Consider the following 19,720-nt stretch of genomic DNA (forward strand, 5'->3'; position numbering starts at 1 on the left):
GATGCTCTGATATTTCAGAATATAGTTTCCGACCGACCTGGGATCTGCCTTAATAGATGTCAGCCTTTCAATTCGAAGGGGCGGTGTTCGCTGTACTTCCCAGTCTTTATGAGGTTTGATGGACATCTTGAGCGTCGACTACAATTTAGAGGCTGCCCTAGCAACCCAGTGCACCGACCAACCACATCTAGGCACCGATATCGCCCACCACCACCTCTTGAGTGGTTGATCATATAGAGAAGGGTCCAAAGGTACAATGGGCTGATCCATTCCCGTATCCAGCCAATCACTGATTCGAACGCACCGCGGGACGCTCACTGATTGGTAGACAATTGAGAAATGTGTACGCTCAGATACTTGGATTTTACCCCACTTTATTGAGGCGTAGAAAAGCAGAGAAGGAGGGGAGGAAGGAAACCGAGCTGTGTGTGTTAGAGAGATACAGGGTGCTCGTGCCTCTGACCGTGCGGGCAAACAGGAAGGATTAACGAAGACGAATTGATTTGTCAGTTTAAGGGGTCTGCACTGATAGCACTGGTCCACATCGGGGGTACGTTTATGCGATGCAAGGACGAAGTGCACCGCTTCTATTGGGACACATCGAGGGTATAGTCCAAAACATTGTTCCCGTGATCACATCGTTTTAACGTTGCATTATGTCATCGCCCAGCGGATGGCACTTTGGACACTTGTGGCTCTGACTGAGGATCGCATCGTAATTGTTGTCATCCTTCAAGATGGCAAATGTTTAATGACCGTTAAATAGATTCGTGGTAACACGGTGCATGAAGCGAACTTTATTCATGAAGACATCAAACGCTTGAGTGTTTTTTAAAACCCCTCTGTATGGGTTCACATCTGTTGTATAATATTTGATTACTTTGCCCGATCGGCCCGATTTTTTTTTTTCCGACATCAGAATTACGCGCCACTGAAGTTGTATAACTGCGTCTATATTTTCTGAACGCGGTTCCACAATGGAACAAGGCGACACTCGGCGTTGAGGATGAACCACAGAACCAGTCCCGTCAAGGCATACGATTTTCTGCTCAAGTTTCTCCTGGTGGGAGACAGCGATGTGGGGAAGGGGGAGATCTTGGCCAGCCTTCAGGATGGAGCCACGGAGTCGCCGTACGGCTACAACATGGGTGAGATCACCGTAAACAATATAATCATTGGTCGGTTGCACTGGCATTGCAATAGAGACGTTTACATGTAGGCCTATACATGGTCAACTTATAGCCTACTCGGGAGTTTTCTTTCTTTTTTCAAAAATTCCCAAAACCATGGAGCAGTTTTACGCATTGCTTGGTCCAGACGCGCGCACTTTCTTCAGCCAGAAGAGGTAGTTGGATGTCAGCTCTGAGCACGTCATGGGTGCATTCCTAAAACATTAATGAAGTTTCATAGGATCTAAATATAGCAGAAGTTCATTGTTACGTATAAGAAAGTCTTTATTATAAATGTTAACACGCATACTTGTCTCCAAGTGAATGAACGAGAGCCTGAGTTCCTAACTGTCTTGTTTCTTTGTTACGCATGTTGTCAACAAAAGGACGGTGACGACGTGGTCAAGTGTTACGGTCAACCAGCTCTGCAGAAATCACAGAGTACCTTACCGAACAAATAGGCTATTTCACATCATATAGGCCTACTCTGCAATAGAGTGCTAACTCATTTTAGTATATGTGGCGACATTGTGAGTTTTGTGTTCCATTATATTCAGTTAAACATAAGGAATATATCCTATGCGGGAAAACATGCTCAGTCTAAGTTCATTCAAAGGTATTCTTTTAAATGATCCACCCATCATGGGTGTGGAGAGCAAAAAGTAATCATGATAGAGGTTGATTTCATAGACATGTCCATGCTTGTTCCTGGGACCGGCACTGCCATGGGAAATAACTAAGCAAGCCCTACCTTGTGGAACAGCTTCTGCCTCTCCATGTATTTACGAGCCATTACTGACATAGAGCATCCATCTGAAGTTGCATGGTTTATGCTCCTGTCCTGCTTATTGGCTTGCTTACCCTTTTTTGTTTCGAGTTTGGAACTGCCATTTGTGAAACTCTTTTTTGTAGAGTAACAGACGTTTTAGAAGTTGATTTACTATTTTTAGATAAATGTTGGTAATGTGCCAAATGGGTAGTTAGGCATCTCGCTCGAGGATGCCAATGGTATTGTTGACACACACACACACACACACACACACACACACACACACACACACACACACACACACACACACACACACACACACACACACACACACACACACACACACGGTTACGTACTGACTTCCAAATTGAGGTCAGATGTGTTGCATTATTAGTAGCTCTAGCAGATGGAAGGTTGATTAATTCATAGATGGACACGAATATTCACATTCAACCAGAATGTGTTTGAGTGAAGCAAAGTGATTAAAACACCATCCAATTGGCTCATGCCTTATGGTTCCAGATCCAGCTGTTGAACAGTCAGTGATAGTTAAAAGAGCTCTATTGGACCATCTGGGCGGACACGCCCACTGGGGATGTTAAACACGTTGGAAGGGTTTGTAATGGCTAATCAACAGCTCACCTGGTTGTAAAACACACAGCACTGTTATGGTGTAGTTCTGTTGTGTGTACATGCTGTTTATACAAAGCCATGGTCCCTCACCGCTCCCCTCTTCATTTCTTGTTGTGGGAAGTCAAATTACTCACCTGGGACCTTAAATCACTGCCCTGGAGAGGGCCAACATACTGATCATCACAAACACTGTGTGTGTGTGTGTGTGTGTGTGTGTGTGTGTGTGTGTGTGTGTGTGTGTGTGTGTGTGTGTGTGTGTGTGTGTGTGTGTGTGTGTGTGTGTGTGTGTGTGTGTGTGTGTGCTGAAGTACAGTTAACTGCCAAGCCTCTCATTATGTGTGATAGCGTGTTTTCACCTGGGGAAGTATGTACAGATTGATAACTGAGGGCTTGCCCACCCTATGGCCCTAGGGTTAGACTCCTGGCAAAAATATTTTGGCCAATTTACCTGTAATGCATCCTTGATCGAGATGATCTTGGATACAAGTTAAAAGTAGAAGTGCTTAATCATTCTTAAATCCAAAGTGAAATCAAATGCTGTAATCTGACTACATTCCATGCTTATCTCTCTGGGGGAAAAAGTAAAGTCAGCACATTGTTCGCACAATGATGACAGCCTCAACTCAGATGCAGAAGAGATGATTTATTCAATTTGGCAATGACTAAAGTCCATGCCCATTTCAAGCCAATGAAGCCATGAATCCATGATTCACTTTCTCAAATGATTTACCACTCTATAAGATTCCCTTGCAAAATTGATCAATCATTCAGTAATTTTGCAACCGACCGAATAAGCCGCAATGAATCAACTCAGCAAAACTGATGCATTTTCCCCATGCACTTATTTCGGTTTTTCAAAACTGACATCACATAGGCACCTAAACTGAGACTCAAAGGAACTCTTTGTCAGGGAGAAGGCAGTCTGAGTAGAAAACACATCACTTTTCTCTCCAAACTTTGGAGTATAGTGGCTTTAAATCCTTGAGAAAGGCATTTTACCCTTGCCCAGTACAATATTTTGTACTGGGCACAGGTGCAATTGAACCACTGAAAGTAAGATGATGAATATTAAATGAATAGATAGCCAAGGTAAGACACAAAGAAAGACGTGCACGTGCGTGTGCGCGCGCACACACACACACACACACACACACACACACACACACACACACACACACACACTCACACGCCAATAGGAAATTGACCAGCTACTGTTCTGTTCAAGCATCATGTGTTCTGTTCTACATTTCAAAGTCATTTTTTCCATCGCGTTTGGATGATGTGTTTATCCATACAAACGGTACAAAGCAGAACAAGATATGCTTAGATGACTCTGTCAAAAAACCTTCCAAAACCATCAGGCGGGCAGGAGCGCAACTGCCAGGGGACTGCAGACACGCTCCATAAACAAGAGTCGGCATGAAAGTTGTCATGCTGGTTCAGGCAACAAACAAAAAAAAGAAAGACAAAGGAAGAAAATGACACTTTAATGGTCATTAAAGGCGGTGTCTTTGCCAGCCCCTCTTGCAGGAGGGGGTAGAGCGGATTCCTCTTGTCAAATTAAACTGAACGTCGTATAAGCAGCTTTGGCACGTTGACGGCGAACGAGGGGAAGTAAGACGGGTTGTTGGCGTGGTCGCGGGCGTCTCGCCAAAGGCTCCCACTGATCGGCTGACATTCCTTGTCTCCGTCTCGGGCTTTAGCGTCAAGATGCTCAAACACACACTCTGCAATAAAAACTTAAAACGAACCCATGCCTAATCACAGCCACTGTCTGGATTTGGATTTGAAACCCGTGGTTGTCGTCGCAGCAGGTTGTGTGTGAGCAATCTGGTTTATTAAGCCCATTCCCTATCCCCCAACAAGGGGAATAAGGGGTTGTGTGTGTGTGAGAGAGAGAGAGAGAGAGAGAGAGAGAGAGAGAGAGAGAGAGAGAGAGAGAGAGAGAGAGAGAGAGAGAGAGAGAGAGAGAGAGAGAGAGAGAGAGAGAGAGAGAGAGAGAGAGAGAGAGAGAGAGAGAGAGAGGTACAATTGATATTGTACCCCTCACTCCTGAGGTACAATCAATTCATAGATAAGGATATTAACAATAAACGACTTAGAAGCACAAACAGTATGAACATGTGCTTTGTGTCCTCATTTGACTTTAGGGTGAGCTTGCTGTGTACATACCGGTTATATTGAGCCACTTGTATTGTATTGTACCTTGTAAACCCTGACCTTGTACACAGTTAGTCACACTCACTAACACATACTTTAAAAACTCCCATGTGCAACATTTTACACCCAAACATTTTCTTTTGGAAGTAATTTCCTTATTTCCCACAAACAGTGATTAACGGAGATTAGGAGACACATAATCTAAGAAGGAGAGAAAGACAGACAGACGGACGGGTCTAGACATTCAGACAGTCAGCTCCACTTTTTTGGTAACCTTTCTGTCTTTAAGCTAATCCCTGTCTCCATGCAAACGTGGTCGATGGGTCTGCAGAAAAAAACATAATCTCATCTCCCCCCTCAAACGCACGCACACATACATGCGCACGCATGCACACACACACGCATGCAGACACACACACACACACACACACACACACACACACACACACACACACACACACACTAAAACAAAATATATAACTGACAACATGACTCAGTAGATTTGGTCACACTGAAGGTATTCATGGTCATTAAAGTCAAAGGAGAATTAGGAAACATCTATTGAATTTATGTTCCAACTGCCAATTTCAGAGATTTGATTATTTAATATAAGATTAGTAAAAGCTGGATTTGGAGTTTGGAAGGAATCTCAAAGCTTTTTTTTCATCCAAACTTGAGTCCTCATAAGCATGTTTGAAACTACATTCTGAATGTTTCTAGACCACTGTACAATATCACGTGACATTTAGACGTCATTGTTTTGAGAAAAGATTTCATTTCACATGTCCAAACCGCAACACAAGCCGCAGTGGTCAGAAACAGAGCAGGGGAGACATCTACGTTTTCTAAAAGCTTGGTTTTCGGTGGTGGAAAACTCAGACTTGAGGCAATTGACTAAGACAAGAGGTAAATGTTTACAATACTATCTGGCGGAGTGTGGACAAGGCCTTAGTCAGTGCACTGTAGTCCTTTCCCCAACCATCACCATGGCGACCAACCCCGTCACCACCACCACCACCTCCACCACACTCTTTATTTGGGCCCTGAGCACGATTGAGATGGAAAGAAGTAAACGAGTAGCGCAGCCTTGATGTCTAGCCCCTCTCTTTTTTCTGGCTCATCTTTGCTAATCAGTTGGTTTCTTTGGGAATACGGGACATAGCTGCGGTCGCTTCCCCAAAAACCGGTGCCAAGGAAAATCCTCTTTATGAGAGTCAAGTGACTGCTCCAGGGCCACTGTGTGTGTGTGTGTGTGTGTGTGTGTGTTGGTTTTACTGTACTTGTGAGGATGTAACTCTTGACAGGGAAGGGTCCTCACAAGTATAGTAAAAACCAATCACAATCGTGTGTGTGTGTGTCGATCGAGTCGACCACAGGCTCTTTAGCTGCATGATCTCAGCTACTGGAACGATGTCAGAGACCAGCATGCCTTCCACAGGCTACCCTGGTGGTATAGGGTGAATGGGGGGGCTCCTCCGACCCAATATGGCAGTGCGAGAGGCTGTTATTTCAAGCTGTGGTGAGGGGATGAGGACGGGGCCCAAACCCCATATGGAAAAGGCCTTGATTATAGTCTTGAGGACAGACACAGAGGCAGAAACGGGCACGTTGGGCCAATACAGACTCAAGCGTGAAAGAATGCATCCATGGACCATGGCACAGACAAACCAACACGGGGCCACCGTGTATATTTTCCTTATTTTATGGCCTGGTGATAATTTATTCAACGGAGGACTTGATACAGATCAGTGAACACACTGACATGATAGTTTGTTCCAGAGATCCGAGGTGAGTGCTCAGGAAGTGGCTCTGAGGAGTTCGTAGATATGAAACACGCCTAATTTCTTCGAGTTGACCACACACGGTTTACATTAGCGAAAGTGAACGTATCCATGGCGAGCCTTATCTAAATAACTCAATGTTGACTTGATCTGCATCTCCACCTCTAAAACCACTTCCCCATCGGCCTTCAGAGAGCCGCCGTGAAGGCTGCGCCATGGCCGCCCCTCGGAGAGAGCATTTACGGCCCATGCCTCTTACGTAACGGATATTTCCCAAGATTCATCTATCATTCATGCACGTGTGTGTGTGTGTGTGTGTGTGTGTGCACTTAACGACTTCTGTTTATTTTTATCCAGCCACTCCCCTCCTCTCTCAGGCACTCGCACATGAGCACACACACAAACGCGGGCACGCACGTGGACAAGTACACTCACAAGCCTGCTGTGCAAGTCAGTGTGGAGGTTGAATTGGCCTGCTTCTTCCTTCTAATAATAAATTCCGCTCCATCGAATATAAACATAAAACTGTAGTACCCCCCCCCTCCCCACACACCACAATCACAGCCACCGTCATCACCACAACAACACCTCTCACCGTCTCCTGTGGGGGCTGGGATAGTTCTTATGAAGGGACTGTACCCCTCTGGTATTCAGTTTTTATTTATTCATGCCTCTAACAATGAAAAGGCAAAAATATCAACTGAAGTCGACTTCTTTTTTTCATCTTCCAGCATTGAAGTATGAAATATTTACATTGCGGAGAGGTAATGGGATGGATTGCTTTTATGTGGTTCCACGTCAAGTGTACAGTCCCAGGTAACTGGAAAAGAGCCCAGTGCCTCAGAAGATGCCTCAGATTGAGTACAAAAGTTACTTCAAAGTAATACTTGAAAGGATTGGAATTTGTTAAAAATCGGTTAAAAATTTCAAAAGTGGTATCGGCCCATCCCTGGGGATTTGTTGAGACGCACAGATCTCAGTAACGCTGGCTACAGAAGGGTCCTTTGCACCTCCCTTTGAGGTTATCCTTGCATGCATATGTAATGACTGTACACCCATGCGTGATCCCTAAGCACGCATATGCATTCATACTCCCCAGGGAGACCGCCTGTGAATTTAACCTCCACGTGCAACTGAATGAGGGTGAAACCCACGGTGAAATAGGCGATCCACATTTTCCATCACTTCCTGCACATGCTGACTTTTCAACACAGACACATTGATGTGTTTATCTGAAAGGGCCCAGAGACCCACTGACCAGGTAAAGCCTTGTATTATATACCAGGTGTGATTTTTGATAAGCCAACCAGCCAGTTCGATATCTAACCTATAGTGACATCAGATGTGTAGATAGATGATAGGGTTAGGGTTAGGATTGATTTAGTTAAGAGGGCCCCATTAAAAGGTTTGAATTGAACCAACACAGGAAAATGGCGATGCTGTGATTTCAGCAGTGACCAGAGGAGTGGAGGGGGAAGGGTTGGAGGGGAAAGGTCGGAGGTCACCTGAAGTTTAGAGGTCCTACTATTCTGCCTATTTGCCTGAGCTGAGCTAAAAATAACAGGAAGAAAATAGAACAACTGTTTTCTCTTTTACAGTGAGATGAATCCACCCAGACAGTCACGTGTGTGTGTGTGTGTGTGTGTGTGTGTGTGTGTGTGTGTGTGTGTGTGTGTGTGTGTGTGTGTTTACTCCTTTGGATAGAAGTTCAGCAGACCCGTCATAAGGCTGCAGAACAATCACAGATGGCCCACACCAGCTCCCATGTTACTATGTCTTTGTAGTTCCGTGCTGCAATGTTAGGGTGGTGCCTGACTTCAACAGCTCTCCTGAACACTCCTGCCTTATATAATATTAGCATGATGATCTGTGGGATGAGTTTACATAAAGTGAGTGTGTGTGTGTGTTTCCTGTGAATGTGTGCATGTTGTGTATTTGTTACTGCTGTACATGTGCATTGTGTGTCCGTGGGTCTGTGCGTGTGTGTGATGAATGGCCCTTTGTAATGTAGGAAGGTTTGTATGTGTGTGTGTTCGGGGATGGGGAAGGTGTGGTGTTGTACATCGTTTATGTGTATGTGTGCCTGCGTGCGTGAGTGCATATGTGTGTGTCATGTCACCCTAAGTGCCTGTAGTTGAAGAACCAACAATAGATGGTATATTTTAATCCAGCAGCAGCAGACCTTTTAATTACTGTAATAAAAGAGATCAGCCATTTGCTCTCTTTGTTCCCATTGAGGAGACATGTGACAGCTGCCTGATGTGTGAGTGTGTGTGTGTGTGTGTGTGCGTGTTTGTGGGGGGTGGGCGTGGGTCTGTATGTGTGTTTGCATAAGTGTGTTTGCTTCTGTTTTTAGCGAATTCAGTGAATTCGTAGAAGTGTGTGTGTTTTTCTGTTTTTATATGAGTTTGTGTGTGTGTGTGTGTGTGTGTATTTGTGTATGTGGGGATATTTTCGCTTATTACAAGTAGATGCCCAATGCGATAGGAAGGAAACACAAACTGACAGCAGATTTTTTGATAGCCGGGCTTTCGTTTATCAAGTTTGAGCCCGGATGTCTGTCCATCTAAAGACCCTTTCAAAGATTCGATGTTCCTGAAGAATTCCTGCATTGGGTCATGTGTGAATGTAAATAGGAATTTATATTATAGAAAATCTGCACCGAAAATGTTCCTGCTCAAGACCTAGTACATTTCCGTATCACTGCCGGTATGGCTGTATTGTGAATGTAAGCAGTAACATTGCCATGATCGGCACGTAAAAGCTGACATCTGTCTGACTTAAGATGCTTTCACGTGGAGGTTCAAACAAATCACAAGACACAGCTGATGATGTATTTAAATCTGCAACTATTTAAAGTAACACACCGCTGCTTTTCTGATGATCAATAACAACAGCACTACAGCTCGTTTGTTTTTGAACAAGCTCCTTTTTTTTGAAGAATGACTGGAAATTTGAAAGATTCCGATTGAAGGAAGCTATTCTCAGTTTGCGAGTTTTATGGTGGATGGCATCTACTGCTGCCAGTCTTACGGCGATGTTGCACCACCGCCATCTCCTGGACTGTACTTAGGCCCATCTATCAGGGCATTGTGTGCGGAGGGCGCTTGACCCCATTGTTCCAGAACGTAGCAATAATAGTGAATGTAGTATGAATATATATATTTACTTGCGGTTCCTGAAAGGTTATCCTAGTAATTGACCGAGAACGATGAGAGGAAGAGGCTTTATAGAGAGGAGAGGGGATGGGGGTGGGGGTGGTGGTGGTGGGAGGCTGTGCTTAAGCAGGTGGCCTGGTGGGTTGATCAGGACACATGCTCCTGAACTCCTTCAGCCAATCCAACCAGCGCTCCCTCGCTGTCGAAGCAACTGGCAGCAAAGACATCTCACTCTCCTAATCTTCGATCCTGGTTCTTGTCCCTGATACCTGTTCAGGAAAACGTCAAGAGAACATACAAAGGGGGGAAGGGGGTGGAAAATCCCCAGATTTGAACCCAAGCCTGAAAGCCTAAAAAGCCCACAAGGCAATGTAAGCGGGTTGCTAAACGAATAAGTTATTCCCCGTAAATGGGGCAAGTCATTGTTGAAGGGTCTGGTTACAAGAATGGAGCCTGTTTATAGTCCACAGTTCAAAGTTGGAAACTGGAGGGAACAAAACAGCAAAAACAACAGCTGTCAGGGCCTGTTAATAGTGATGTTATTGTGTTATGGATGGGGACTACTTACCTTGTTTGTGCACACGCTCACCGGTCAATGAAGTACTTTTGACCTTTAACCTCATGTTCTGGTATTGTTATGTGACCCCTCTACCCTGGCTGCTATTCTATCTCTTTCACCTCAACCTTTCGTCCTCACGGCCCCACAGGGACGGTCCTCACAGCCTACACTCCCTGGGATACGAACAGACAACCTCAGGATTAGAAGTGAAATTGTGAAGTGGAGCCATTCATGCCAAGAGTTACTACAACACTTTCACCTCCACTACCCACAGTTCCTGTTACTGTGTGTGTGTGTGTGTGTGTGTGTGTGTGTGTGTGTGTGTGTGTGTGTGTGTGTGTGTGTGTGTGTGTGTGTGTGTGTGTGTGTGTGTGTGCGTGTGTGTGGGGGGGAGGGGGGGGGGGGGGAGGTGTGTGTTTGTGTTCTAGATGAGTCATTCTATCTTAAGGAGATTTCATCGTCCTCATCTCTCTGCTCCTCCCTGATAATGTACGGCTGTTCTGGTCTTACACAACAACGCAGGCACGCACGCACACACACACACCCACACCTAATCAGTGTGTTTACCTTCATGACGACCTCTATGTGGTGAAATCCGCAACCTGCTTTACCTTCCCTCTTCTTGTTTTTAGAATTTAGGGTTTTACGATTTTACTTTTGGAAAGCACTTTGGGACCTTGCTTTGTGAAAAGTGCTTTACTAAATAAACTTGACTTGCTTACTACTTTACAATGCAACCACTGTGCTCCAAATTGCGTAACAGCTCACAACAAATATTGCTAGCCTGCTAACAGCCTGCTAGTCCTTTGCCTCAATGTATGTGTGTATACACAGTTCGTGCACATGCACACATACATCTAGCCTAATAAATACTTGAATTAGTGAATTTGGATACAGGGAAATAAATACATGCAAGTCTTTTAAGATTCTATTATATTTACTTTTTTCAGGAATCGACTACAAGACGACAACCATCCTCCTCGATGGAAGAAGAGTCAAGCTGCAGCTCTGGTACGTTGGCCCTGAATACCCCCACTAGGACCCTGGATACCCCCACTAGGGCCCTGGATACCCCCACTAGGGCCCTGGATACCCCCACCAGGGCCCAGTTTACACCCACTAGGGCCCTGCACAAGCACTACAGTAGTCCTCACATGCCCTACAGTAGTCCTCACATGCCCTACAGTAGTCCTCACATGCCCTACAGTAGTCCTCACATGCCCTACAGTAGTCCTCACATGCCCTACAGTAGTCCTCACATGCCCTACAGTAGTCCTCACATGCCCTACAGTAGTCCTCACATGCCCTACAGTAGTCCTCACATGCTCTACAGTAGTGCGTACGTGGCCTACAGTTGTGTACACGTACCCTACACTAGTCAGAAAAGGCAATCACAAGTGAGAAATGAAATGTGATATAACATAGAAATAAAACAAGAAAACAGGCCCACACATGCCTGTGCACTTGCATGGGTGTGAGAGAGAGTGAGTGAGTGAGTGAGTGAGTGAGTGAGTGAGTGAGTGAGTGAGTGAGTGAGTGAGTGAGTGAGTGAGTGAGTGAGTGAGTGAGTGAGTGAGTGAGTGAGTGAGTGAGTGAGTGAGTGAGTGAGTGAGTGAGTGAGTTTGTGTAGGCCTACCTCTCATCTTCCACATCCCCTGACCTCTAAGGTGAGAGAGAGAGAGAGAGAGAGAGAGAGAGGATGCTAAACAGCACAGACTCTTCCTCACGCTGAAGATAAGCAGGGATCACAGGGGGCGGATTCCGTTTCTCTTTTCGGAGACAGATTTGCCAAAAAACATTACAGTGGAGGGAAACTGACGGTTGGAAGAATGCAAGAGGAAGCGTGCACATCAAAGCGCACGCACATGTGGGCTACTACACACACACTAAGGGTTATTCATGGATGTAACATAAGAAGTATGATCTTTTGGCCAGATATACACTTGATTTTTGTAATCGCTCACAAATTCAATATGCCACACAGAGTAGCCTTTATCACACACGCACGCACACAGACACACGCACACACACACACACACACACACACACGCACACAAAGTGCAACGGTGCAAAAATGAGTCTAAGACGACTGAGGATGAGGAAGGATGTGTTGTGTAATTAAAGCGCTAGCTAGCGTGCTCTGCTGCTGGCCCCCAGGGGTTCTCTCTGAACCAACGCGACTCCAACCCGCCCGCCTGGTGCCTTGCTCAGAGATGTATTTTTAGCCGGCGGTTTTTATACCCTCAGCTCGCGTCACGTTAAATTAATCATGTCAAAAACTGTTTGCTGTACAACCGAATTACCGCGGGACAGGTTTGCACGCCGCCTGGCATCGCAACGCGCTGACCTAAACGCGCTAACATGACAGAGCATTAGCATAAGTAGGCCTGCTGCAGGGTTTATGGCAGAAGGAAAAGGTGACGTGGCTGATATATAGGCTTCTCGGATTTGCATTAATTTATTTATTAATTCAACAACTTTGCCAGCTTCAGTAGCTAAATAGCAGGACCGTTCTCTGTGAATAATCGTGGCAAACTTCAGAAACACAAGATACGGTACTTTGGTCGCCTACCAGCCCCATTGCAAAATCCCCCAAAATGAAACAAGGTTAGCCGTCACTAAAACCAGCAAAAAAAGTACCCTCATTCAACCTACTTATGTTAATGTCTTGTAAACAGTCCTGAAGCTATTACAAAGTGCTAACACCAATCCCAAAAACATCATCATCAAATCTCGTGTTAACTATCTGGAAAGCAGACGCTGTGAATCCCAGAATGCTGCTGGGTTCATTGCAGGCCAGTGGGTTTGAGGTAGTGGCGGGCCGGGGGCCAGAGAGGTCTGCTCTGCCTGCCAAGCCAAACACTGTGTTGGTATGCAGCCCTGGACAGTGTCATGGTAGAGGCATGTTCTTGTTTTTGTTTTCACCCTAAAATAAATGTAACTCTTTCCCGTCCCACCACACTGTCCGATGCTGTTGCGCGATGATGACTACAGTTATATAGTTATAGTGATAGTTATAGTTAGAGAGAGGTAGTTCCTGATTTTTGTTTTTGTTGGGATAACGATTTGGGGAATTCTTGGTTATATTTCATACTTCCTTTTCCGTCCTGTCCTAATCTGTACTGTTGTGTCCGTTATCTTTACAGGGACACGTCTGGTCAGGGGCGGTTCTGTACGATCTTCCGATCCTACTCCAGGGGAGCCCAGGTAAACGCTCTATGTTTGTGTGTATTGTCACTGTATGTCAAACAATTATCTCCAAATCGGGCTGAAACTCAATCCATTATCAATGGTAAATCACCAGCATTGATATTTGCAGTGGTTTTAAAACGGTTAAAAGTTTCATGCAAACAACAACTACCTATGCTATGAGCACTTTCTTTGGAAAGCAAAGGAGGCACCGAAACACGTACACACACAGACACACGCACGCACGCACAAACTGCAACTGGGTAGGTGGTTAAGAGAAAGGGTCCAACCATGGCGTCCTCTCCATCTCAGTATCATTGCAGCATTTTCCATCCATTCTGTCTACATGTTTATTGACACAGAGCTGTAAAAGGGGCTGCGTGTGCTGCTCTCCAGACCCCTTGATGGCCAACATAGGGGTTGTTAAACAACTTTAATTAGTGATATGTTGTTGTGGTCATCACTCAGTGGTCCAGTGCTGAGAGAGAGAGAGAGAGAGAGAGAGAGAGAGAGAGAGAGAGAGAGAGAGAGAGAGAGAGAGAGAGAGAGAGAGAGAGAGAGAGAGAGAGAGAGAGAGAGAGAGAGAGAGAGAGAGAGAGAGAGAGAGAGATGTTACCATGGCAACTGTGACACCATCGACACAGGAGCGATGCACTGGGCTATTCTTCGGTTTCCTACGTGCACTGTGCACTTTAGTTAATATAATATTACGACTGTGGTGTGTGTGTGTGTGTGTATGTGTTAGTGAGCATGGTGTGTGTGTGTGTGTTTGTATTTGTACTCATGTACTATATAACACAGTCCACTCTTTGCAGCAACAATAGCCAAGAGTCTTACAGCAGAGGTCCAAGAAAATGCACCCTTAAAAGGAAATCCTATGATATGCATGAGACGAATCCCATGCTTCGGTAATTGTTCAATGCTTCAACAAAAGCACTCCACGCAGGCAGAACCGATCACTGCACAGGCAGTGACAGCTGTAGGCTGTATTTGTTTTGACACAAAACAATGTGGATGATCGGACACATTGTTGAGTTGTACTGCCTGTGTTGTTGTTTTTTTAGGGATTCCTAATCCATTATGATATGTGTTAGTGTCTTGTCTTCAAGGCCAGTGTGCGTGTGCGTTTGTGTGTGTGTGTGTGTGTTCTCATGCATTTGTTTGACCTCTGGCCGTTGCTTTAGATTCAAATGCATGGGGACCATGATGAGACCGATAGTATGTATTCCTGCTGCCCTCGGTTTACCCATGGTTGTCTCACCTTCACCTGCCTCCTCCGTCTAACAGGGAGTGATCCTAGTCTATGACATCACCAACCGGTGGTCCTTCGATGGCATCGACAGATGGATCAAAGAGATTGACGAGGTAAGGCGGGATCGCACTCAATCAATCTGACCTTCCCACTCCTGCTTATCTCTGAGTCCATTACTCTCCCTCCCCTCTGTCTGTCCGTCAGTCTGGCTATTGATACCATCGAGACACTTTTGTATGTGTGTGTGTGTGTGCGCTTTTATGTGTGTGTGTGTGTGTGCGCTTTTATGTGTGTGTGTGTGTGTGTGTGTGTGTGTGTGTGTGTGTGTGTGTGTGTGTGTGTGTGTGTGTGTGTGTGTGTGTGTGTCTAGTTGCATCAGTGCAGTTGTGTGATTGTGTCTAGTTGCCTGTGTGTGTGTGTGTGTGTGTGTGTGTGTGTGTGTGTGTGTGTGTGTGTGTGTGTGTGTGTGTGTGTGTGTGTGTGTGTGTGTGTGTGTGTGTGACTGTGTGTGTGCGCTGAGAGTGCACATCACATGTGTAAGTGTTTAGACCTCCGTACTGTTCATCTCAGCATATCGTACATGGTTGTGAACCTCAAACACACTGTGAAAGACAAAGCTCAAAGGCCCTTTTGTCAAGGACATTTGTTGCGTGCACGGTGCGATTAGGTTTTAGAGGGTTTTGATTTAGATTTTGAGATTTGTGATGTAATCCCTGCTGCTCATTTGCAGCCCTCTCCAAATGAGTAAGCCGCCATCACAGCACCATCCCACACATTCTCCTCTCCATGCTCACTCCAAAACCCACTGCGGACTGGACATACAGATTGTGTCAGTCCTTTAAATTGATACAAATCAAAAGCCCATGTCTAGATTGTTGATAGACATTGAAAGGCCTTTTTTTCAAAAAATGTCCATTGAGGCAATCACACTCTAGTCTGGGTCCAAATTATTTAATAGGAATTATTGGGATATAAGGTGGTGTATTCATAAGGCAGGGAGTTCATAATGATATATTGACGCATGGCAAGATTTTTTTCTTCTTTAAACTTTATTCTGAGAATTTTATAAACCCGTGGGCTTGTTTTAATCACATTAAGAAGTCTAGCAATGGATTTATTCTGTCTTTAATTCGATGACCGCAAGATATTAAACATCCAAATGATATTACAGCATGCGTGTGTAGATAGAAGTAGCCTGCACATAACGACTGCTATCATCTTACTCCGATATGATTATTCTATATGTATATGAGTATATTTTTGTATTCTTTAATCATTATATATAATTATACAACGGGGGGCCTAAATCCAGCGATGTGATTGGTTCCTAACTGTTGTATAATGAGCGTATACATAACTGCTATGACGCCCGATCATTTTGTGAAAGTTTGCATATCACTCCGCGCCTGGAAGTAGTAACAGTTACAAAGTAAAAAATATGTTGAATGATGGATATTGGAGAGGGTGTAAATGTTGTTACTCCGGGTGAGCAAGGCGATGGAGAGACTAACGAAAGCTGAGGCACACGGCGAGTGAACTGCTCCATAGGATAAATTGGCGGCGAACCGCTCTAGCCGAGCCTTCTCTCGGAGGGACGCTAAAGTGTGTTGCATAGCGACCGTCGTGCATTTTGAAGGCAGCCAGGAGGGACTACTTTTTTGTATTCTTTAATAAAACAGCTACTTTGACTTTCTTTTTTTTTTTTTTAAATGCAGTGTGTCTATGACTTTCGTTTTGCCATAATAGTAACCGTTGTATAAAAGCAATAGATCACTTCAGTCAGTGGCATGTGCTCATTATACCACTGTGAAGGGGGTCGCCGGCCCTCCGCTGTGCGTCGGGGCCGGACAACGCCCCTTAACAGTGGTATAATGAGCACATACCACAGCCTGGCGTGATCTATTGCTTAAGTATATGAGTATATGAATTACTGAATGTAATTTAGTAGTAAAGACTGTAACATTATTCAAGATCCAATTGGAAGGAAATTAATCCCGGGACAGAAACCCATAAGTCAATGCTTAAAAACGTTCCTTCTATGATGTTGTTGCCATTACCCAGCATGCACCAGGGGTGCCTAAGATCCTGGTGGGCAACCGGCTCCACCTGGCCTACAAGCGTCAGGTGACCACGGAGCAGGCCCAGGTGTATGCAGAGAAGCTGGGCGTGACCTTCTTCGAGGTCAGCCCTCTGTGCAACTTCAACATCACAGAGTCCTTCACGGAGCTGGCCCGCATCGTGCTGATGAGGCACGGCATGGACCGCCTGTGGAGGCCCAACAAGGGTGAGGGCTGGGAGAGGGTGAGGGTGAGGGCTGGGAGAGGGTGAAGGTGAGGGGTGGTTGCGGGGAGGGGGGAGAGGGCTAGGGCGGGTGAGGGGTGGGACAGGGTGAGTGTTGAGAGAGGTTGAGGGGTGTGTGAGGGTGAGGGGTGGGAGAGGTTGAGTGTTGAGAGAGGGTGAGGGGTGTGTGAGGGTGAGGGTAGAGGCTGGGGGACACACGGTGCTCTTTGTGATTTTAACTGTATAGTTTGAAGCCCAGAAAAAATATAATAACAAAGATAGGCACTCTTCAATGGCAGTATTTGCACCAGTACCTGCACATATGCCCCTGTATTACCTACGTCTATATAATAAAGTATGTATTACTAGGCATGCGTATTATATAGGCCTGTATGACGGAGGGGAAATAGTAGGAGCAAACACAGGTGTATCTCATTACGTTAATTATGGGCCCTGGCATGGCCACACTTAATGAGCTACACCTGTGTCAACCCTAGCAGTCACCTCTGTGATAAATGCCTGTCACATTGGCTGTGAGATGTTACAGTAGAATTTGGACTACTATCTACTACTACTATTATAGTAGTCTTTAGTCAATGGACATTCTGGTTGTTTTTTTTACGTTAGGATGCCCCCTAGTGATGTGGAAGAATACATACACAGCAGTCTATCAATCCTTCATAATACATTACATTTCTTTGGTTATTCCCTTTGATTATTCTGTTCGCAATAATTTGATCATGATAACTGTCTCTACATATTGGAACAAGGTTTCTCGTTTGACAGTTAAGCCTAGTCGCTCCATTACAAACCAGAGAGCTTGACTGACGTCTCGCGCTGAACGCTCTACATTACAACCCAGACTGCGTGGTTCACATCGAGTGCTGAACCCGGTCTCTGCATAACAAACCAGACGGTTTGGAACCCGGTCTCTGCGTCACAAAGCAGACTGTGTGGTTGACCTCTAGCGCTGACCCCGGTCCCCCCCCCTAACCTCCACCCCGTCCCCTGTGTTCCCGGTCCAGTGCTGAGCCTCCAGGAGCTGTGCTGCCGCTCCATCGTGTCGTGCACCCCCGTCCACCTGGTGGAGAAGCTGCCCCTGCCCCCCGCCCTGCAGTCCCACCTCAAGTCCTTCTCCATGGCCAACGGCCTCAACGCCCGCATGATGCACGGCCGCTCCTACTCCGTCACCGCCCCCTCCAACGCCGCCAACAACGCCGCGACCGGCGGCGGCGGCGGCGGCGGCCCCAACGCCGCCACCAAGAGGACGGGGGCCGTGCTGCTCAAAAAGCCCAAGCTCATACGCCCCCCTCCTCTGAGCCCCTCCGCCCAGAGCTGCGCCAGGAACAGCTGCAAGATCTCCTGAGGTGACGGAGGCGGCGGTGCTGGGTGGCGTAGCGGCGTGGTGTAAAGGGCTGCCCGGTGATGCCAGTCGATGTCATTGTCGCGTGATATGTTCATGTGAGCCATCTGTACAGCGGTTCTACGGTCTGCATTATGTCGTCGTCGTCGTCGTCGTCGTCACCTCTGAGTGCTCCGACAGAGCCACACTCATCCCAGCAGGCGACGAGAGAGTCTGATGGCGCTCAGAGTTTCGAGCGTTTTGAAACGAGAGCCGGTCGTCCGGCCGCACTCGGTGGGGAGACACACGACGGGGGTCACTGCAGCGCACTTCCTGGAGCGTATGGGTCCTCATAACGTTGTAATAACACGTGATAATGTCATAGTATGTGATAACATGTGTCTCTCACAGACTCTCTACCCACCAAAGCCCTTGGCTCCTAGCAGGTGCAAAGAATGAGGAGAAACTGGTTTTGAAATCAATGGTTTTTTTGTCAAAAATAAAGAGTGACTTTATTGATTATTTTTTTTCAACAGGAAAAGCAACCTCTATCTCAGGATGTTTTGTACAATTATATACATATAAACACATGCAGGCCGTACGTACTGTATGTCGACACTTTACACATAACCCGCACACGTTCACTACCCCAGCATACAACGCACAGGTGTCTATTGTATGTCATTGTAAACACTTGCCCGTATGCATGAAGACACTTTAAGAACCATGTCCATCTTTTGGAATTAAAATGTATTGTATGGCAACGCTTTTCTAAATAACCTGCCACAAATACACAATCTAGGGATCACTATGCCCTCTGGTCTGATCAAATCTGGATTTTCAGTTTACAGATTTTCAGATGAAAAGTTCCAATTTCTGTATGATATTTGTACGATATGTATGATATATTATTATAATTGTTATAATATATTGTTGTTTGATATAATATTGTCGTAAATCGATTTGGTTTCAGTCTTTTTCCATGTACAGTGGGTTTATTGCAAAACGACACAGCCACCAAAGACATACCGGATTTTGAGGATGTCACTCAACAGGAAAACAGTTTTTTCAACCCTTTATCAATGTTTAATAAGATCCACATTTCCAATAAACTTTTACCAAGGCACTTGTAGTGTTTCTTCTTGAGGACATGTGGTGCGTGATTATATTGTTTGAATTGATGGTATATTTGGTAGCTAGTTAGTAATACAACAGATTAATTGACACTCAATTAGTAATCTAAAGGGGCAAAGCATCATGTTATTAAAATTGAAAGATTAATGTTGAGGGGGAATTATGTGACAATTTTGTATTATATTACATTCTATTTTATTATATTATATTGTAATATATTGTATTATATTATGTTATATTATATTATATTATAGCCTGTCAATTTGATACAATTTAGTGTAAACACTGCTGAGC

General features: G+C 45.3%; 1 protein-coding gene across 1 annotated transcript; it reads left to right on the forward strand.

The window, feature by feature from the left end:
* The first annotated feature begins 369 nt into the window (after nucleotides 1-369).
* Nucleotides 370-19,418, forward strand: rab40b (RAB40B, member RAS oncogene family). The gene is made up of 6 exons (XM_060036757.1): nucleotides 370-1,148; nucleotides 11,180-11,240; nucleotides 13,376-13,436; nucleotides 14,706-14,783; nucleotides 16,732-16,954; nucleotides 17,976-19,418. Exons 1-6 carry the CDS (start codon nucleotides 1,007-1,009, stop codon nucleotides 18,314-18,316), a joined length of 906 nt encoding a protein of 301 aa, XP_059892740.1. The 5' UTR covers nucleotides 370-1,006; the 3' UTR covers nucleotides 18,317-19,418.
* The last annotated feature ends 302 nt before the right edge of the window (nucleotides 19,419-19,720 follow it).

Source organism: Gadus macrocephalus, chromosome 18 (genome assembly GCF_031168955.1).
Source record: "Gadus macrocephalus chromosome 18, ASM3116895v1".
In the NCBI taxonomy this organism is placed as follows: domain Eukaryota; kingdom Metazoa; phylum Chordata; class Actinopteri; order Gadiformes; family Gadidae; genus Gadus; species Gadus macrocephalus.